The sequence below is a fragment of the Gobius niger genome, assembly GCF_951799975.1.
Source record: "Gobius niger genome assembly, chromosome: 20".
NCBI classification, from domain to species: Eukaryota; Metazoa; Chordata; class Actinopteri; order Gobiiformes; family Gobiidae; genus Gobius; species Gobius niger.
Window position 1 is genome coordinate 19623266 of NC_136871.1, and position 16132 is coordinate 19639397.

General features: G+C 40.0%; 2 protein-coding genes across 3 annotated transcripts; one reads left to right on the forward strand and one right to left on the reverse strand.

Moving 5' to 3' along the window:
• Positions 1-1357: 1357 nt before the first annotated feature.
• Positions 1358-15644, reverse strand: rnf207a (ring finger protein 207a). 2 transcript variants are annotated; one of them, XM_079578367.1, is made up of 18 exons: positions 15515-15644; positions 14988-15178; positions 11044-11176; positions 10817-10961; positions 10064-10145; positions 9902-9977; positions 9689-9814; positions 9282-9328; positions 8317-8389; positions 7798-7866; positions 7571-7639; positions 7127-7224; positions 4971-5148; positions 3826-4011; positions 3344-3395; positions 3149-3266; positions 2921-3013; positions 1358-1771 (listed from the first exon to the last, which is right to left on the reverse strand). In XM_079578367.1, exons 2-18 carry the CDS (start codon positions 15176-15178, stop codon positions 1627-1629), a joined length of 1881 nt encoding a protein of 626 aa, XP_079434493.1. In that variant the 5' UTR covers positions 15515-15644; the 3' UTR covers positions 1358-1626. The 2 variants fall into 2 exon arrangements, with proteins under 2 accessions (XP_079434493.1, XP_079434494.1); XM_079578368.1 differs by lacking the exon at positions 15515-15644 and adding an exon at positions 15367-15436.
• zpr1 (ZPR1 zinc finger) lies at positions 11925-13568 on the forward strand. Its single transcript, XM_079578369.1, has one exon. It carries the CDS (start codon positions 12060-12062, stop codon positions 13404-13406), a length of 1347 nt encoding a protein of 448 aa, XP_079434495.1. The 5' UTR covers positions 11925-12059; the 3' UTR covers positions 13407-13568.
• Positions 15645-16132: the final 488 nt, after the last annotated feature.

The following is a 16132-nucleotide window of genomic DNA, read 5'->3' on the forward strand; positions in this document are numbered from 1 at the left end:
CATCGGGTCGGAGGCCCCAATACACACTAATGGAATCACGAGGAAGAATCTAACAGGCTAACGGGCAAAGCTAACTGTGGGCTAGCACCACTTAAACAGTACAGCTAAGTTTGAGTGAAAAAAAATGATCTCCATTGTGTAATTAGGTTGTGGCACAATGTACAATATCCATCTCTCCCTTTGTCTTAATGAGTAAAAAAAACGCAACATACGACACCTGCAGTGGCGCTTATGGCCGCTAAGGGCACAAGTTACCTAGTTTTGCTTTAAATTTGTAATGTTTTTGTACTATGTTGCACATAAGTGATAGCAGAACTGTAATAGGTGCAGTAAATAATGAGTGAAAGTACTCCGACAGTTGCAGTTTCATTGCACCATTGGAGACTTGTTTTGAAACCGTGATCATCTTCAATCATGTGTTAAAAATGAAAAATTAACAAGATAAGAAACAGAATGAAAGTTTAATGATCATAGCACAAAAAATGGGGCCAAAGAAGATATACATTTCAATGGAGTCAGTGCAGATAAATTGGCATAAAATGAAAATGAGGAGCTTGAATTATGCTGCGCACACAAGAGTGGAATTAAATCAATTAAATGTAAATTCATATTAGACCATTTTCAGACTAATGAGATATTACAGCGTTTGAACTGCGTTGTGGGGAGTGTATGGAGACTCGTGCGTGCTTCTGTGAGACAGGACTGCGGTGGTTTTCTTGAGTCATAGAGGGGTAAGAGATGGGCCAAGGACAAACAACAAGCAATAACTGGGGCATATATATAATAAGAAGCACTTGGATGCACTTGGATACACACATAAACCCCACACACCCAACTCAAAATCTTGCAGTGATGTCAATTATTTCTCAAATATAGTATATAGTGACCTGGACTAACAACTCCAGTCAGCAAAAATACCAAATATATCAATTAAAACAATATCTTTATTGAATTTTAGATTTTATACACAGTTTATGTACAGAAATAGACACACAAAAAAAGTTTAAATCTTTGCAAATGCTTTCACCCACACATTGCCAGAATTATGACAGAAAAATGTCATAAAAATAAACAACAACAAAAGAAAAACTCAAAATAATCAAATAAATAAATCGAAAACGTGGACGTCAGTGTAGTTCACATCAAACAAACTAGGCCATTATTGAATGAAAATAATGAAATGCATTTTGAATCCTTCACATCAAGATCTACTGGGGAACAGAAGATTATCACACAAACTACTGCTAAACCTGTGCCATATCGTTGGAGTAAAAAACTAACATCATCCCATATCTCATTCACTTGAAAGCTCATTTGCATATTGAATATAAAATGAATTCAGAACACAACAGTCTAAAGCCATATAACTACCGTTCTCCACGAGAGCTAAATAATTTGTAATGATTTTGTTGCACGTAGACAGCGATGAGGCTCTGACCTCCACCCGCCCGTCCGGGTAATGTTAGTCCGTGAGTTCACCTTGGGGAGTGCTTGACAGTTATTTATGCTGCTGTATCAGGGCAGCAGCAGCAGGAGTCCCGTGTGCTAAAGTGTGTTGTGCTTGCATTAAGGCACGTAGCTGCATAGAGGGGGGATAAGGGAGGACAGAAAATCAAATGCTGGCGTTTATGAAGGCGTCTCGTGGTGACTGGTCGTCTCCGTGGGGCCCCTCTGGTGGACGGGTCGATTGGTCTTGACAGGACTCTCCCCTGAATCTGGGATCAGCAAGAGGCTCATGTGGTCCCTGTCTGGTTCTGTGAGGCCTGTATTACTGTGGATGGGAAATAAATTCGATACTTATATACAACTCTGGAGATTCAGGAAAATGTTTGACCACAACAAACTAGACAGAGTTGTGAATCACCATGTACCGGCATATGTTGGCTCAGCAACTACAGTATTGTTGATGTTGTTGGCAGTGTTGGCTGTAATCGAATACACCTATTTAGAATTTGTATTTATAATATGTATTTTGAGTAACTGTTTTCCTGTACTTTTTCATTTGCTAATTCACTCTTTCATTTAAGAGTATTTAGGGGGTCATTTTCCAATTGTTTGCTCACGTGCAAAGTGGGCAGCAAAAGCAAAACTTTATTTATGCACCAAATGGTAAACTAAGCGCCAGTGTTGGGGGTAACGTATAACAAAAGTAACGAGATACAAAAATATATTACTTTTTTCTGTAACTAAGGAATATAACATATTACTTATAATTACACATTACAATTTAAGTAACTTGAGTTACAAGAGCATTTAAATGATTTGTTGATGTACAAACTCAAACCAAAAAAATAAAATGCATCAAACCAAATCAAGTTTCACACTGGTGTACACGATATGCAGTTGTGTGTCGCTAAAGTTGTCAAAACAAAACATGAAAGCAAAGGGAAAGGAAATCTTTTACTGTTCGTGGCATTTTTACTATTTTCAGTTTTTATTTTGCAAAAAGTAACTCAAAATGAACTCAAAGTAGTGTAACTCAGCTATATTTGAAACAGTAATATGTAATACAAACATACTACATTTTAAAACTGTAACCACTAATATAGAATATATTACAATTTTAAAGTAACTTGCCCAACACTGCTAAGCGCACCTTGATAAATGACGCCCTTACAGTACAGTTACGTTCCTAAAATCAAAAGAATACATAGCGGTATTCTCAGTCATTACATTGTAGCTTCACAGAGCACAAAATTAATAATAAAAAAAAGTTAGTTTTAGTTAAGCTGATTCACTTTTAATAATCAGTGATCTGTCTCTCCTCCCAAAATACAGATAAAGTTTTAAAACTCCTTCTGTCTCTGCAAACATGGAGCTTATGCACATTGTCACTGGTCCTTACACGGTGTAATTGCATCTACCGTTGTAGGATACTGTGCTGTGAAAAAGTGGTTAGTTTTTGTTTTTTTACACTTACTTAACATGACTTTGTTTTTGCAAGCCATTGTCTTCATAAATCTTTAGCATCGTTTCAGTGCGGTCGTCATGAGGCTCTTTCGGTTCACAACATCTGAAGAAAGAAACAACATACTGCATTTTTAAGACAATTACTGAACATAAAATACAACAAGACAGTTAACCTGATCTGTATGGTCGCAGCGTTCAGCACGAGCGTGTACTATCTAAGCCATCATTTGTATTGTACCTGGGCTCTAGTCTCTCTTTGACCTTGGCTATGGACATGATGTAGGGGCTGATTTGTTTGGTGATTGTGGTCAAGTAAGAATTCTCCTGCTTCAGCTGCTGTAGATCGTGGAGCTGAGCTAAAAAAGATGAAATTTTGAAGGAGATTTAAAAAACTGTTAACGTGTTACAGTATATTTTGACTGTCTAAACTCACCTTCATAGATTTCCTGCTCATTGGTGACTCTCTGGAAAGTATCATCCCAGATCTATAGAGAGTGGAAAAAAAGCATGTCTGAAATCTACAATTCACCAATATACATGAACCTCCTTTGAATAAAAGAGAACAATATAAATAGTCAATGAAGCACAGTGCTGGCTCAAAGTCATAGAAATGATCTGCTAAACTGACACATGCATTTCAAATGTTTCACATGTTGGTAATGGCTTCATCCACAATAAACAATTAACAGTTATAAAGAGCCTTTGTTAATCTGTGGTTGTAATAAAGCTGTTCTGATTGGATAACCCTTACCCTATAATTATCCCCCATATCCCTATTTTGCTATCATGCTAATTCCATCTATTACCGTTATATTACTGTGCTGTAAAGTGAACAAATGCTTTATCCAGTGTAGTTTAAGTGTCACCGTGGCCATGCAAATTGCGATTCATCTTGCAGTGCTACTTCTGATGTACCTCTTCGAACATGGCTCTCATGGTCTCCACAGTGGAGTGCTGCGCAGTTATCTGGTTGTCGATGTGGAGCGACCGCTCCATAATCTCTCCCATCTTCTCTGTGTTGATGATGGAGTGGTGCTTAGTCAGATCTCGGTGCAGCTCCTGAACTTGATCCTTCAAACTCTGGATGTCCGTCTGCAAAGTCTATAAATCAACACAAGGGAAGCTATAAACTATTAAGAAGTAAAAGGAGGACAGAATACTGTGTGTTCTGAATCTGAAATGAAATAAAAGTAAACGACTAAATGTAACATGAAAATAACTCACATAATGACAAATGATATTTTAGAGGTAAAACATGTCGTTGTTGTGCTTCAGATTTATTCATAAATTCAAGATCAGCTTAAGTACCTTTTGAAAAGTATTTCTCTGGCTTTAGTATTATAGAAACTCTGGGATCTATGGCAATGTCTTTTCAGCAGCAATGTATCACACGTCAAAATGTAAATATGTATCAAACAGCACATCCAAACCACAGAAGAGAATTTACTTGTAAGATTGTAAATCAGTACAACAGCCAGACCACAGTCATGTCTTCAGGACATGTAGGATTTGGAAGTAATTGATGAGACTAAAACGATTATTTAAGTTTGCATTTATCTTCCTATTAATGAAGACTGAATGGAGGTGTGGGGAGGGGACGGGAAACATCTGAGCTTCAGTAACGGAGTTTAGAAGAGCCTCATGCCGTTTAGGTTCACAGCCGAGGGAGCAGGTCTGTGCTTTGTTCATGTGGGAGAGGCTTTAAGGAGCAAGAACATGATTAAATATGTTTGAACAGAGTGATGAATGTGAAATTGAAAAGGTTCATTTTGGTTCGGGCTGACTAAAATGATTTGAATTTCTCCTAGAAACTCGAGAAGAACTGGAAAGAAATGTTGAAACAACTGAATGACGCTCAAAGATATAAAACTAAACGAAAACACAAAGTACATGTGTTTAAATGCACTACGTTTAAAAGTTTAGATGACCTGATATTACTGTATAAGGAAGATGTATCTGCTACCTGTTTTTGTTTTCTTCAATTATTATTATAAATTTTATTTTCATTTGGTTGTGTGAAACACACAAACTCCTAGTTCTTTAATTTGTGCTGCACTGACCCTGTAGTTGTTCTCATAGCTGCGGCAGTGTTCAGTGAAGGGGGTCTCCCTGCCCTCTGCCAGCAGAACCTTGGTGCAGACGTTTCGATGTGAAGTGGGTCTGCGTCCCAGCATGGAGCCCACGGGCATCTCACAGAGGGACGGGGAGCGGCAGTAAACAGATAGAGGCGACTGCAGCCTGGAGGGAACCACAGAAATCAATGACCTGCTTTTTCCCTTTAGTGTATCCCAAAGCGCTCAACAATTTCCTCGTTATTAAAAGTCCTGTTCTTGGAACATGTTCCTGAGGTATATGTTTTAAGATGTAATTTATTACATGCATTTTTTATTATTATATATTTTACTTTTGTTTATCAAGAGCAAACACTTAGAATTTCTTCCGTTGCATCATAACTGTGGTCCATTGTCACTGTATGTTTGTAACACTGTTGCATAAATTTCAAGTAACTATTTCCCTTCTTTGACATGTTCTGAAGTAAGGTTTAGTTGTCCACTAACTTCTGTCTACGGGAACAATGTGTACTTTCAAAATCTCAATAACACTGTATCACTTGTAAAACTGTTCTCTTGTGATAATCATCCTTGTGGGTTTTAGACACAGCTGGGTCCTTGTCGTGACTAAATGCCAATACTAGCTCTATAACATGATGCCTGAGAAATGCTCCATTGAGCATTCAGGTTACGTCCCAACACAATCACACACTATAAACTAGAACAGTCTCACTTAGTGAAAAAGAGCTGAAAACAGCATTATACCTCTGCTCCATGAAAGTGAACACCTTGCCTAGACATTTACCCAACAAGAAAATGTACATATGAATGTTTTTTATCACATCATATGAACAGTTAATCATATGGTGTGAGAAAAAAATAAACGACAATGTTTAAAACAAAGGAAACATTTCTCACATCCTATTTTACAAAAATAGGATGACATTTGAGTAAACATATACAAGGCTTTTACCTGCAGCTTGATCTCCTGCCCAGTGTTGAACCAACAGAGGATCTATGTACAATGTGCTTCCCTCATAACCTGCATAAACTACTCATTCAAATTAACAACTGCGTCTTTGCTAAAGCTCTGACATCAGAGTCCTGGGACAGCAAAGATCCGCCCCCTCCCCCCTCTCCAACCCTCAACCTGACGACTTCCACATGAATCGGAGAGAGTTCTGTGAAATCGCGATAAAAATAGTGCCAGACGGGATGGCCACCAATCCCAGCCGACTTTGCGTCTTGTGCATTGGCAGCGCTGTGAAACCAGTTGGATGGGAAAGTTGTCAGTCTGTTGGCATTACTGAGTGGGCTTAAGAACCTGCGAACAGTTGGGAGACTGTAATGTGGACAAAAAATTACCATCAGTGTGTGTGCACAGGAATAAAAAACAAGATACACAGGACTTTGTTCTGAAAATTCTGGATAAATATGAATGGCCATTCTCTTTGGGGGCTCATTCTGTAACACTAGAAACAAAACAAATTATGGCCAGTCAGGTCAAGTGGGAAAGGCTGCAGCCAAGTCCCTGCTCCGCAAGTTTGCTGATTGTTTCCTGACTCTTCATCCCCTTTAGCCCCATAGTATCCTGTCCAATAAAGCCAAGGGCCAGAAAACAAAAGTCCTTTAGTACTTTTCTCTCTCTTTTACACCCAAGTTTTTGCTAAAGTAAAAAAAAACAAAAAGTTTTTTAAATTATTAAAAATGTTTCTGTTACAGATTTGAACATACTCACATTTCTGTGGGTCCAAAAATACTTATCAAACAAAATTATTCAAAGACATAACGTACTGCGTCTACCTGCAACAATGACCAGTGTCCTCTCCCTCTCATCCCCCTCAGCGAGTACAGTGCGTTACTAAAGTGTGTTACGTAAACATAGGAGCGTCCACAGCTTACTGATGGACAGAATTACTGCCATAGTGGGACTCAGCGTGGCGCCTCCCCTCCTCCCTCTGCAGTCATCACCGTCTACCATCTGTACTCTCAGCCATTCCAGGATTTGAAGTTGGGATGTTTCACAAGTGTGACATTAACCATCAAAGACTTTCTTGTTCTTGGAAGAATCCAGGAAACACTTCTACGACCATAGCAGCAAAGCCCACACATGGAGCAAGGATCCGCCAGGTCAGGTCCTAAAGGATTCAGCGGGAGGTACACACCTGTTGGTGCAGCCACTGACAGAAGCAGGGCCGCGCTGTCCGATCAGCAGCAGCGGCTCCAGACACCGGGCAAACTCACTGCGATAGTCAGTGTTGATCTAAAAGAAGGAGCGCACACATCAAGTTGTAGCTTTGTGGCTTTGCTTTATACTGTTCAATAAAGATAAGGTGTCACAACATTTGTTCTGCTGTTATTTTGCTGATGTTTCCTTTATAAAATAATAACAAGAAAAATGATCTCTAGTATAAAACAAAGAAAGGTCTGTCCATGTATGTTTATGGTCAATTTAACTGATATATTATTGCATTGCTATTTTCAGCTTATCATTATTGGTTGATCACACCACGTTTTGTTTGTTTGTTTTTCTTGAAATAACAGTAATTTATACACAATAGTGTCCTGAGTAAATGTATTTGGGCACTGTAAAGTGTGTACTGACTCACTTTGCTGCTCTGCACTGGTCTGAGTCGATGAGGGAGCGTTACGATCCTCTGCAGCCGCTCCATCAGTTGCTGTGTAAGCAAGAAGATCCGGGTGTGACTCTGTGATCTCTTTCACCTCACTCTGACACTCTATTTAACACTGAGGAGCAGGCTGGCTATAATGCTTTAAAACGTCTCTGTAGATTTGCCACAAAACCGCATCAATGGAGAGGATTGGCTGTACTTACATATCCCATATCCAGAAACTCAAACTTGTTGGCTGAGTTGAGAAAAGCAGAACATGTAACCAGATGAACCTGACAATGCAAATACATACAGTTCAGGATTCATTTAATTAAAACAGAGTCATGTTTAAATTGATTGACATGAAGGCCAATTTACAGAGTATTTGTATCGAGAAAACATATACAAATAGTCCAGAAATCATCGGCTTGGATATGGGCCCTTTCTGTAAAGAGTTTGCATGTTCTTCTTGAATTGATTTCAACCCCAAAATTAAACACAATATGAACCCTGAATATATTCCTTTTAGCGTATTCCTTGGTCCTGATCAAGATCCTGGCATAAGATTTATAAAAAGTATACCATTAGTTATGATTTCTGTGTTTTTACCTGACTGCCAGCTGGGATAAAGGATGAACCTGACATAGAACTCTTTTACATCTATTTTTTGTGATGAGGCTTCACTAACATTCAGAAAAGAGAAACCCTTGTTATGTTTGAATAATTCTGCCGTTAGAGACTACCTGGAGTGTGGGGAGGAGAGCAGTGAGGTGTGAGTGCTGCTCCTTCAGGGCCTTCTCCTTCTCCTCATGTTGACTGCAAACACACACAAACATGTAACTTTACACCATCCCATCCGCCTTCACAAGTCTCCGCTCAGGAAGTGCAACCAGCCACCAGCGTACATCATGTTTCCAGCAGCTAATCTATCTGTCTCCCCACTGTAACAAACACGAAAGAGACGGACACACAAAGCATAACATAAATAGCCCTTAACAGCCTTCCGGGAAGCCTGCCGTTGGATGTCTTCCAGGCAAGTGATCGAGAGGGAAGTAATGGAAGACACTTGTCACAAAAAATCTCATTAAATATCCCCACAGAGAGTAACCTGATACATTCACTGGCATACACAAAATTGTTCTCATTGCCTCATGCATCCAGACCGTTGGAAAGGCAGACGGAGTGAGAACTGGCCTGGGTTGCTATCTAGTCATTTTGAACAGGCGTCGTTTGGAAAAGAGATTTCACACATTCACACTGTGCAGCCTGCACATGTAACACAAACTGTTTGATACAATTTACCCACATTTTCTTCCGGACATATCTGTGCCATACATACAACAAAACATTGATACTTTAAAATGTGGAATTATTATTCTATCTGTAGCTTATCATTCATATCTTGTATAAACCAGACCACACTTGAAGTGTTGAGGTGTATGCTGATGATGGTCACCACAGTGACTATTCAAGTTAGTGTTGCTGCAATGTAAAAGGACTGAGCAAGTCTACAACATTTTACTTTTAGGCGGTAATGTTTTATTTGAATTATAAGTTATAAGTTATTTTTCATCACTCTAAGTACAATGCTGTGTAATTTACAAGCGTGAGCTGTATGCTAGGATTAGTAGTGGTAGAGGTTAATATTGTATCATGAGCTTTGCAATAACAATAGAACTGCACAGATTAGGAATACAGTATACATTACCTTTGTGCTGCTTTTAACAGAATCTTCTTTCTTTCCGCCAACTTTTCCTGCAAAAAAAAGAGTCCTTTTTACACATGCATGCATGGGTTAGGCTTCCAAAAAGAAAAAAGAAAAAAAGTTAGGCTTCCAAAATAAGTTTCAGCTGGATTGCAATGGCAAATGATATTTGTCTTCACAAAATGGACACTAGAGACCCCCAGTGGACAGTCTGTGGTAATAATGTCAGATGGGCCATAGGGAACGGGGCAGTGTGAAAGATAAGATAAGTCTTTCAGGTCCCAGAACATTTATTTTCATTTTTCTAATCTGGTTTTCATTTTGTTTCACTGCTTCTAAAACATACCCTTATGATGCATCATTCAGTGTTACATCAAGAAAATTGCATTGAAAAAGAGCAATTATACAACCTGTAAGCTGTTGAAAAGAGTACAAATAGCACTCTCCTCTTCTTCAACATTCAAGCAAACTTCACCAATCATCGCTCTCAACAGATCTATTGCCTCTCGAGCTGAAGTCTGGAGCTCTTTCACCACCTAGAGGAAGATGTTATGATAAAAATAACAACAACATGTTTTAGACATTACCATTATGAAGTGTATAATTGAAAGGCATTGTCATACCAGGACGGCCTGGTCCAGCATCTCACAGCCCTGCACATATGCAGTTTCAATATCAATGCAGTGGGTCCGACTCTCTCTGCAGTTGCACAAAACAAAACCCACTTTTAAAGGCAGAGGAGGAAACACTTTTCAGTGGTAAAAATATGATGTGAAATCACCCACACTTGCATGTCTCTGAAGCACTTGATGCAAAGCATAGACTTGTTCTGAGTTGAGAAGAGTATATAGGGCTCCTGGTGAAGAGCTGCAGAGATACAGGTGCCTTTTAACATCAGACTGTGTATTCTGCTACTGCACAGTGCGGGCTTTGACAAACACTTAAAAGAGGACACATTATAATATGGAAAAAAGCAGTTTGACTTTTAAAATAGAAAGAATGACTTTTACATAGACTTGGAAGCAGAGAGGCAAAAGCAGTGCATCCTAGACCAGTGGTTCCCAACCTTCATTGTCTTGTGTACCCCTTGGGCCTTTCAATGGTCATCCGTGTACCCCCTACCTCAGGGGTGTTGCAGTTTATTTAGGAAGTAATTACTTAAAAATGGTACTTGTAAGAAAAAGGACAATGTTGCGGTCAAAATAAACCTAAAATTCTCCCATGGCAACACATTTTACTGAAAAATATAGCTTTTCCTATCAAAAATTATGTTAAATTTCCCCCTTTTTTCAATCTGAAATAGTTTCAGGTACCCCCTGCTAGGTCCTAGAGTACCCCCAGGGGTCCCCGTACCCCTGGTTGGGAAACACTGTCCTAGACGACCGATGTAAATTACCAAAGCAGAATATGATTGGGGCCTGAGCAGAACACAGGAGGACTCCGCTTCCCATTAACTCAAACCTGCACATTAGGACTAATTCGATAGAGCAGCAGTGACCTAGTGGCTTTGATTTAACTTGATTAGAGGCATAACTCACTGCACATCTTGTGTTTTGCTCGGGTGCGCTTGGCCAAGGACACAATCTCATGATGGGCAAACATTCTGGCTTTGTGTGTCAGCTCCCAGCAGGAGACACACAGGGGCTGGCTGCACGTGTTACAGTAGTACATTACGGCTGGGTCCTGGAGAGAATAAGTAAATCATATATATGAACACAATTTTAACATAATGTTATATGCTATATCGAACTATATCATTATCAACCATTTTGCAACTCTCCTGGTCACAGTTGGCACACAATACTGTCTCCTCAATGTCTGTGTTGCTGTCAACTAGAAACTTCAACAGACGATCCTCTGGCGGAAGGGCATTATTCCCTTTTAGCATCGATGGATAACTGTGACAAAAAAGAATATTTGACAATGAATATATGTACAGCAGTGTTAATTTTGACAACATATCTTAATTTAGTTTTAGTCTTAGTCTTTTGACGAAAATGTAATTCGATTTTAGTCTAGTTTTAGTCCAAAAAATATCTTCAATTTTAGTCTAAAAATTGCAAGTGGACAGAAGTCGACTAAATTTAAGACGAATTTAGTCGATTTTGCATTGATAATATTCATTATAATCATATTTAATCAGGTCCTCTGCTTCATGGAGCTGCTCCACATGAACAAAGCTCAGAGCTGATGCTTTAGCAATGAATTTACATGATATGAGGCTCTTTCAGACGGTCAACAGAAGTTTGGATGATTTTAGTCTCTCCCTTTCATGTTTATTTAATCTTATTTTAGTCGACTAAAATATCTGGACATTTTAGTCAACTTTTAATTTAGTTTTAGTCCAATTTTAGTCGTCAAAAATAACACTTTGACTAAAATTAAGACTAAATATTTAAGTCGACACTGATGTACAGCATAAGAATGTTTAAATTACATTTTTATTATTATTATTATATTTTTCTAAGTTGGTAAAAAGGGTAAATGCATCTATTTTATCAGGTCTAATATTTTATAATAAATTCCACTGGGGAATATTTTTCCCCAACCCACGCCGGCTGCATTGTACGCTATGTGTAGTAGTACCGCAAACATCCCGTAGAGGCAGTAATGAAACGTTTGACACCTCACATCCACAAAAGAAGAGATCCCGGATGCGGAAGTAACATTAAAGCAAAACGCGTGTGCTGCCCAAACTGCCATCTAGAAACTTCGAGCACTAGACAGCGATCGTACTTCGGTGCGTTTCAGAGAAGAGGTGTTTAATTTAACGAGTCAAAAATGTCTGGTATAAACGAAGACGCCGCGCGAGGAGGGGACGTCATCAGAGACATCGGAACAGACGATGACTGGCAGCCCACCGAGATCGAGAGCTTGTGCATGAACTGCCACCAAAACGGCATGACTCGTCTGCTCCTCACCCGAATACCTTTCTTCAGAGAAATAATCGTAAGCTCCTTCAGTTGCGATCACTGTCACTGGTCCAACACGGAGATCCAGTCCGCGGGAGAGATCCAGGAGCAAGGCGTACGTTACACGTTAAAGATCAAAACAAAGCAGGACTTGAATCGCGAGGTGGTGAAAGCGGACAGCGCAACCACCAGGATTCCCGAGTTGGATTTTGAAATACCCCCTTACACTCAGAAGGGCTCACTGTCAACTATTGAGGGGTTGCTGGAGAGAGCTGTGTCGGGTTTGGAGCAGGATCAGCCGGCGAGGAGAGAGGCTGACCCGGAGGTGGCTGCGAGCATCGACGAGTTCATTCAGAAGCTGCAGAAACTCAAAGACGTGGAGGAGGAATTTACATTAGTGATAGAGGATCCGTCAGGGAACAGCTTTGTTGAGAACCCAATGGCCCCACAGAAAGATGAAGCCCTCACTCTGACCAGGTTTAAACGGACCAATGAGCAGGACAGGCGGCTGGGGCTCCGTGCTGATGATGACGAGGGTGACAATGAAAATGATGGTGAAGAGCCTGCTGGAAGTGACCTTGAAACCATGAGAAGTGAGGTTTTGGTTTTTGACACCAACTGCCCCGAATGCAACCGGCCAGCCAAAACTAACATGAAGCTGGTCAGCATCCCTTACTTTAAAGAGGTCATCATCATGGCGACCAACTGTGACATCTGCGGCCACCGGACCAATGAGGTCAAGTCAGGCGGGGCGACGGAGAAGCAGGGAACCAAGATCACCCTCCACATCACCGACGCTTCCGACATGACCCGGGATGTGCTCAAGTCCGAGACCTGCGCTGTGCTCATCCCAGAACTGGAGTTTGAACTGGGTATGGGAGGGCTTGGTGGGAAGTTCACGACAATAGAGGGGCTGCTGAAAGATGTCAAAGACCTTATTGTGAACAAAAATCCCTTCGTCTCAGGAGACAGCGGGGTCTCCGATAAAATCCAGAAGCTCAGTGAGTTTGGGGCAAAGCTTGAGAAAATTATGGCTGGTGAAATGGATGCACACATCATTTTGGATGATTCAGCGGGGAACAGCTACCTGCAAAATGTGTACGCTCCTGAACCAGACCCCGAGATGAAAATTGAGAAATACACGCGCACTTTTGAGCAGAATGATGATCTCGGACTGAACGACATGAAAACTGAGGGATACGAGCAAGAAAAGTAAAATAAAACAACTTTTAGATAATCGAACAACACAGTGCACTTATGTCCCCATGTATTATTCAACTTTAGTTTAAAGTTAAGTTGAAGCATTTGTAAAATAGGTTTATGTTGATGCTGTAACCTCAGGGGGATTTTAAGTTGTCTATGATTTCCATGCTTATGTGAGGGATGGAATGGAAATTGCATTTGTTTTTACATCCCAAGTTGGGCCTCTTTGAAATAAGTAATCTAAATAAAGCCATTTAATTTCTTCATCTATGTGGTCATAATTTATGTGTTGCATACAGGTTGCCCCAGCAGCATTGAGGATGGGTCATGCAGAGAATGAATTCCCCTACTGAGATTAATAATGTATTCCTTATCCCTTTAATGATGCATTTCTCTAAATTGTAAGGAATAAAATATACAGTCTTGACGCATGGTACATCTGTGCAATAATTTTTTTTTTGTCTAAATGGGAACCCTATTGTGCTGAGCTAATTGCTGAGTAGAGTGACCTCTAGATACTCAGTTCTTGAGAGTGCAGCTGTTTGAAGCCTGTTACTGTTTATGAAAATAGAAGCTATAAGGCAACGGGGCTTTGTATCTTGAACCCACTGGCTCTGTACCCACTAGGTTACAAAAACAAAAAGTCTAAATTTGAACACAGTTATCGGTATGTTATACTTGATCTCAGTTGGAGAGCATTACAAACCTTGTATAGTATACTAGCATCTAAATGCATATAAGGTTAAACTATCCTGATATTGTAATTGGTCTGGTTTGTAGCAAATGTGATTAAAAAAAAAAGTGTGGAAAATAAGCAACACATGAAGGTGACTGGCAGGGCATTTTTTATTAGGGGCTGAATAGGTTGACATGATGTGACTGGATTTGATTGCCAGTGCCAAATGCCACCGTGCTGTCTTTGTTGTGTGACTGATTGGACTTAACAGAACCCACTGGCCCCAGTGAGAAAGGAACCGAGTGCTATATCAGCGACGTAGATGACCATGCAGCTGCTCCAGCCACTCAGTGCCAGCTACAACAGCTTCAGGCCACCAGTCACTGCAGCAAAATAGATAAGATACTCATGTTTGAGAAGATCAAACAAAGCCGTCTGCCATCGTACTGCCAAGGCGGACCACAGTACTCAGTTTCAAAACTCAAGTACATGGAGAAACCTTTTCATGCAACTACTTCTTAGAGTAGTTTCACCACACACAGTACTTTTTACTTCTACTTCAGTAATACTATAATTAAGTATCTGTACTCCTACTTGAGTAACAAAAAAAGGTACTTGCTTCTGCTGTTAGTAAAACCTCCATGTGACAAACATGTGATATACTGGTAGTTTGTTGAATTAGTACTTACTCTCACTTGAGTAAATATTTTTGGCTACTCTACCCACCTCTGGTTACATGTATAGAACAATGTATGTGAGTCACTGTACCGGAGGAAGATTTCTGTTTTTACCTTGGAGGATACAAACTGTTACAACAATACAACAAAAATACATCTGACTCATTGTTACGCATTGAGAAATAGTAAATTGTGCAAAATGAGGGATAAAAGTGCAAGACATTTCACTACTATGTCTTACCCACAGAGGGGGCAGTTGAGGCGGCTGTCATTTGTGCGGCCTCTTAAGCAGCGGGCACAGAAGATGTGGTAGCAGTCCAGCAGACATGGGGACTGGTACTGCTCGTGACAAAGGTGGCACATAAGAGGGTGGACATTACTGCAATCCAGGTTACACGGGTTGTCCAGGTTAGTGAAGATAGAGCCCGCCATCTGCATTAATAAAAAATAAATAAATAAATAAATAAAGGAAAAAGGCTGCTGCTGCTGCTTATGTCGTCTGCTATAGTTATATTTAGGGTAAAGTTTGTTGTGCAGGGATTATTTAAAGATTGTATACATTATCTAATGAAGCTACTAAAATGTGTGCTCTATAGGAAGGGATGGGATTATACTCTTACCTTTTCAGTTTAACAAGAACTATCCTTTCAATTTCAGGAAAAAAACAAAACACCAATTAATTTCTCAAAGGTTGCCAGCAAGACAATATATAAAATGCAACATTAAAAGCTGGTGTATCCACAGAAAGCACACGAGCCACTGTCTTACCTCTCAGTGGCACCCTATCTGCCCCCTCCAGCAGGAATGACAGCAATGCAAAAGCTCTTCAGTTGTAGGCCAAGGGGTCCCTCCACCAGGCAGCGGGCTGTATTGCCTGTGCCCGATGCCTAGTGTTGCTAAAGTCCAAACGGGACATGTAAAACTTGTTGCATGAAGATAAAGACTCAAATATTTAGTCCCATCCCCCCCAAGTTAATGTCTTATCTTATCTTAAAATGTAAAGTTATAGGCAGAGTAATACAACAAAAGCCCAAACATGCAAATATGTAAAATTGTTGAACAACAATAATTCAATGAGACAGAACCCAGCTGCTCCATAGAAATAAAAGAAAAATAAATATATCACTTTTTTCCAAATGATGAAAGCCACATGAATGCGCTTGAATAAATAAGTAACCAGACAATGTGGGCTATTATAAGTGATTGGTAAATATGTTTTGTACCTGAAATCAATATATTGGTTGCTATCTTTTTACGAAAGAGTCAGACTGTACTTGTGGTTGGAGCTTCGTTCATATGGTGTTTTTTGCTTCTATCAGACAGCTGCAGTACATCCAGAACGCTGCTGCTCGAGTCCTGACAAGAACCAGGAAATACGACCATATT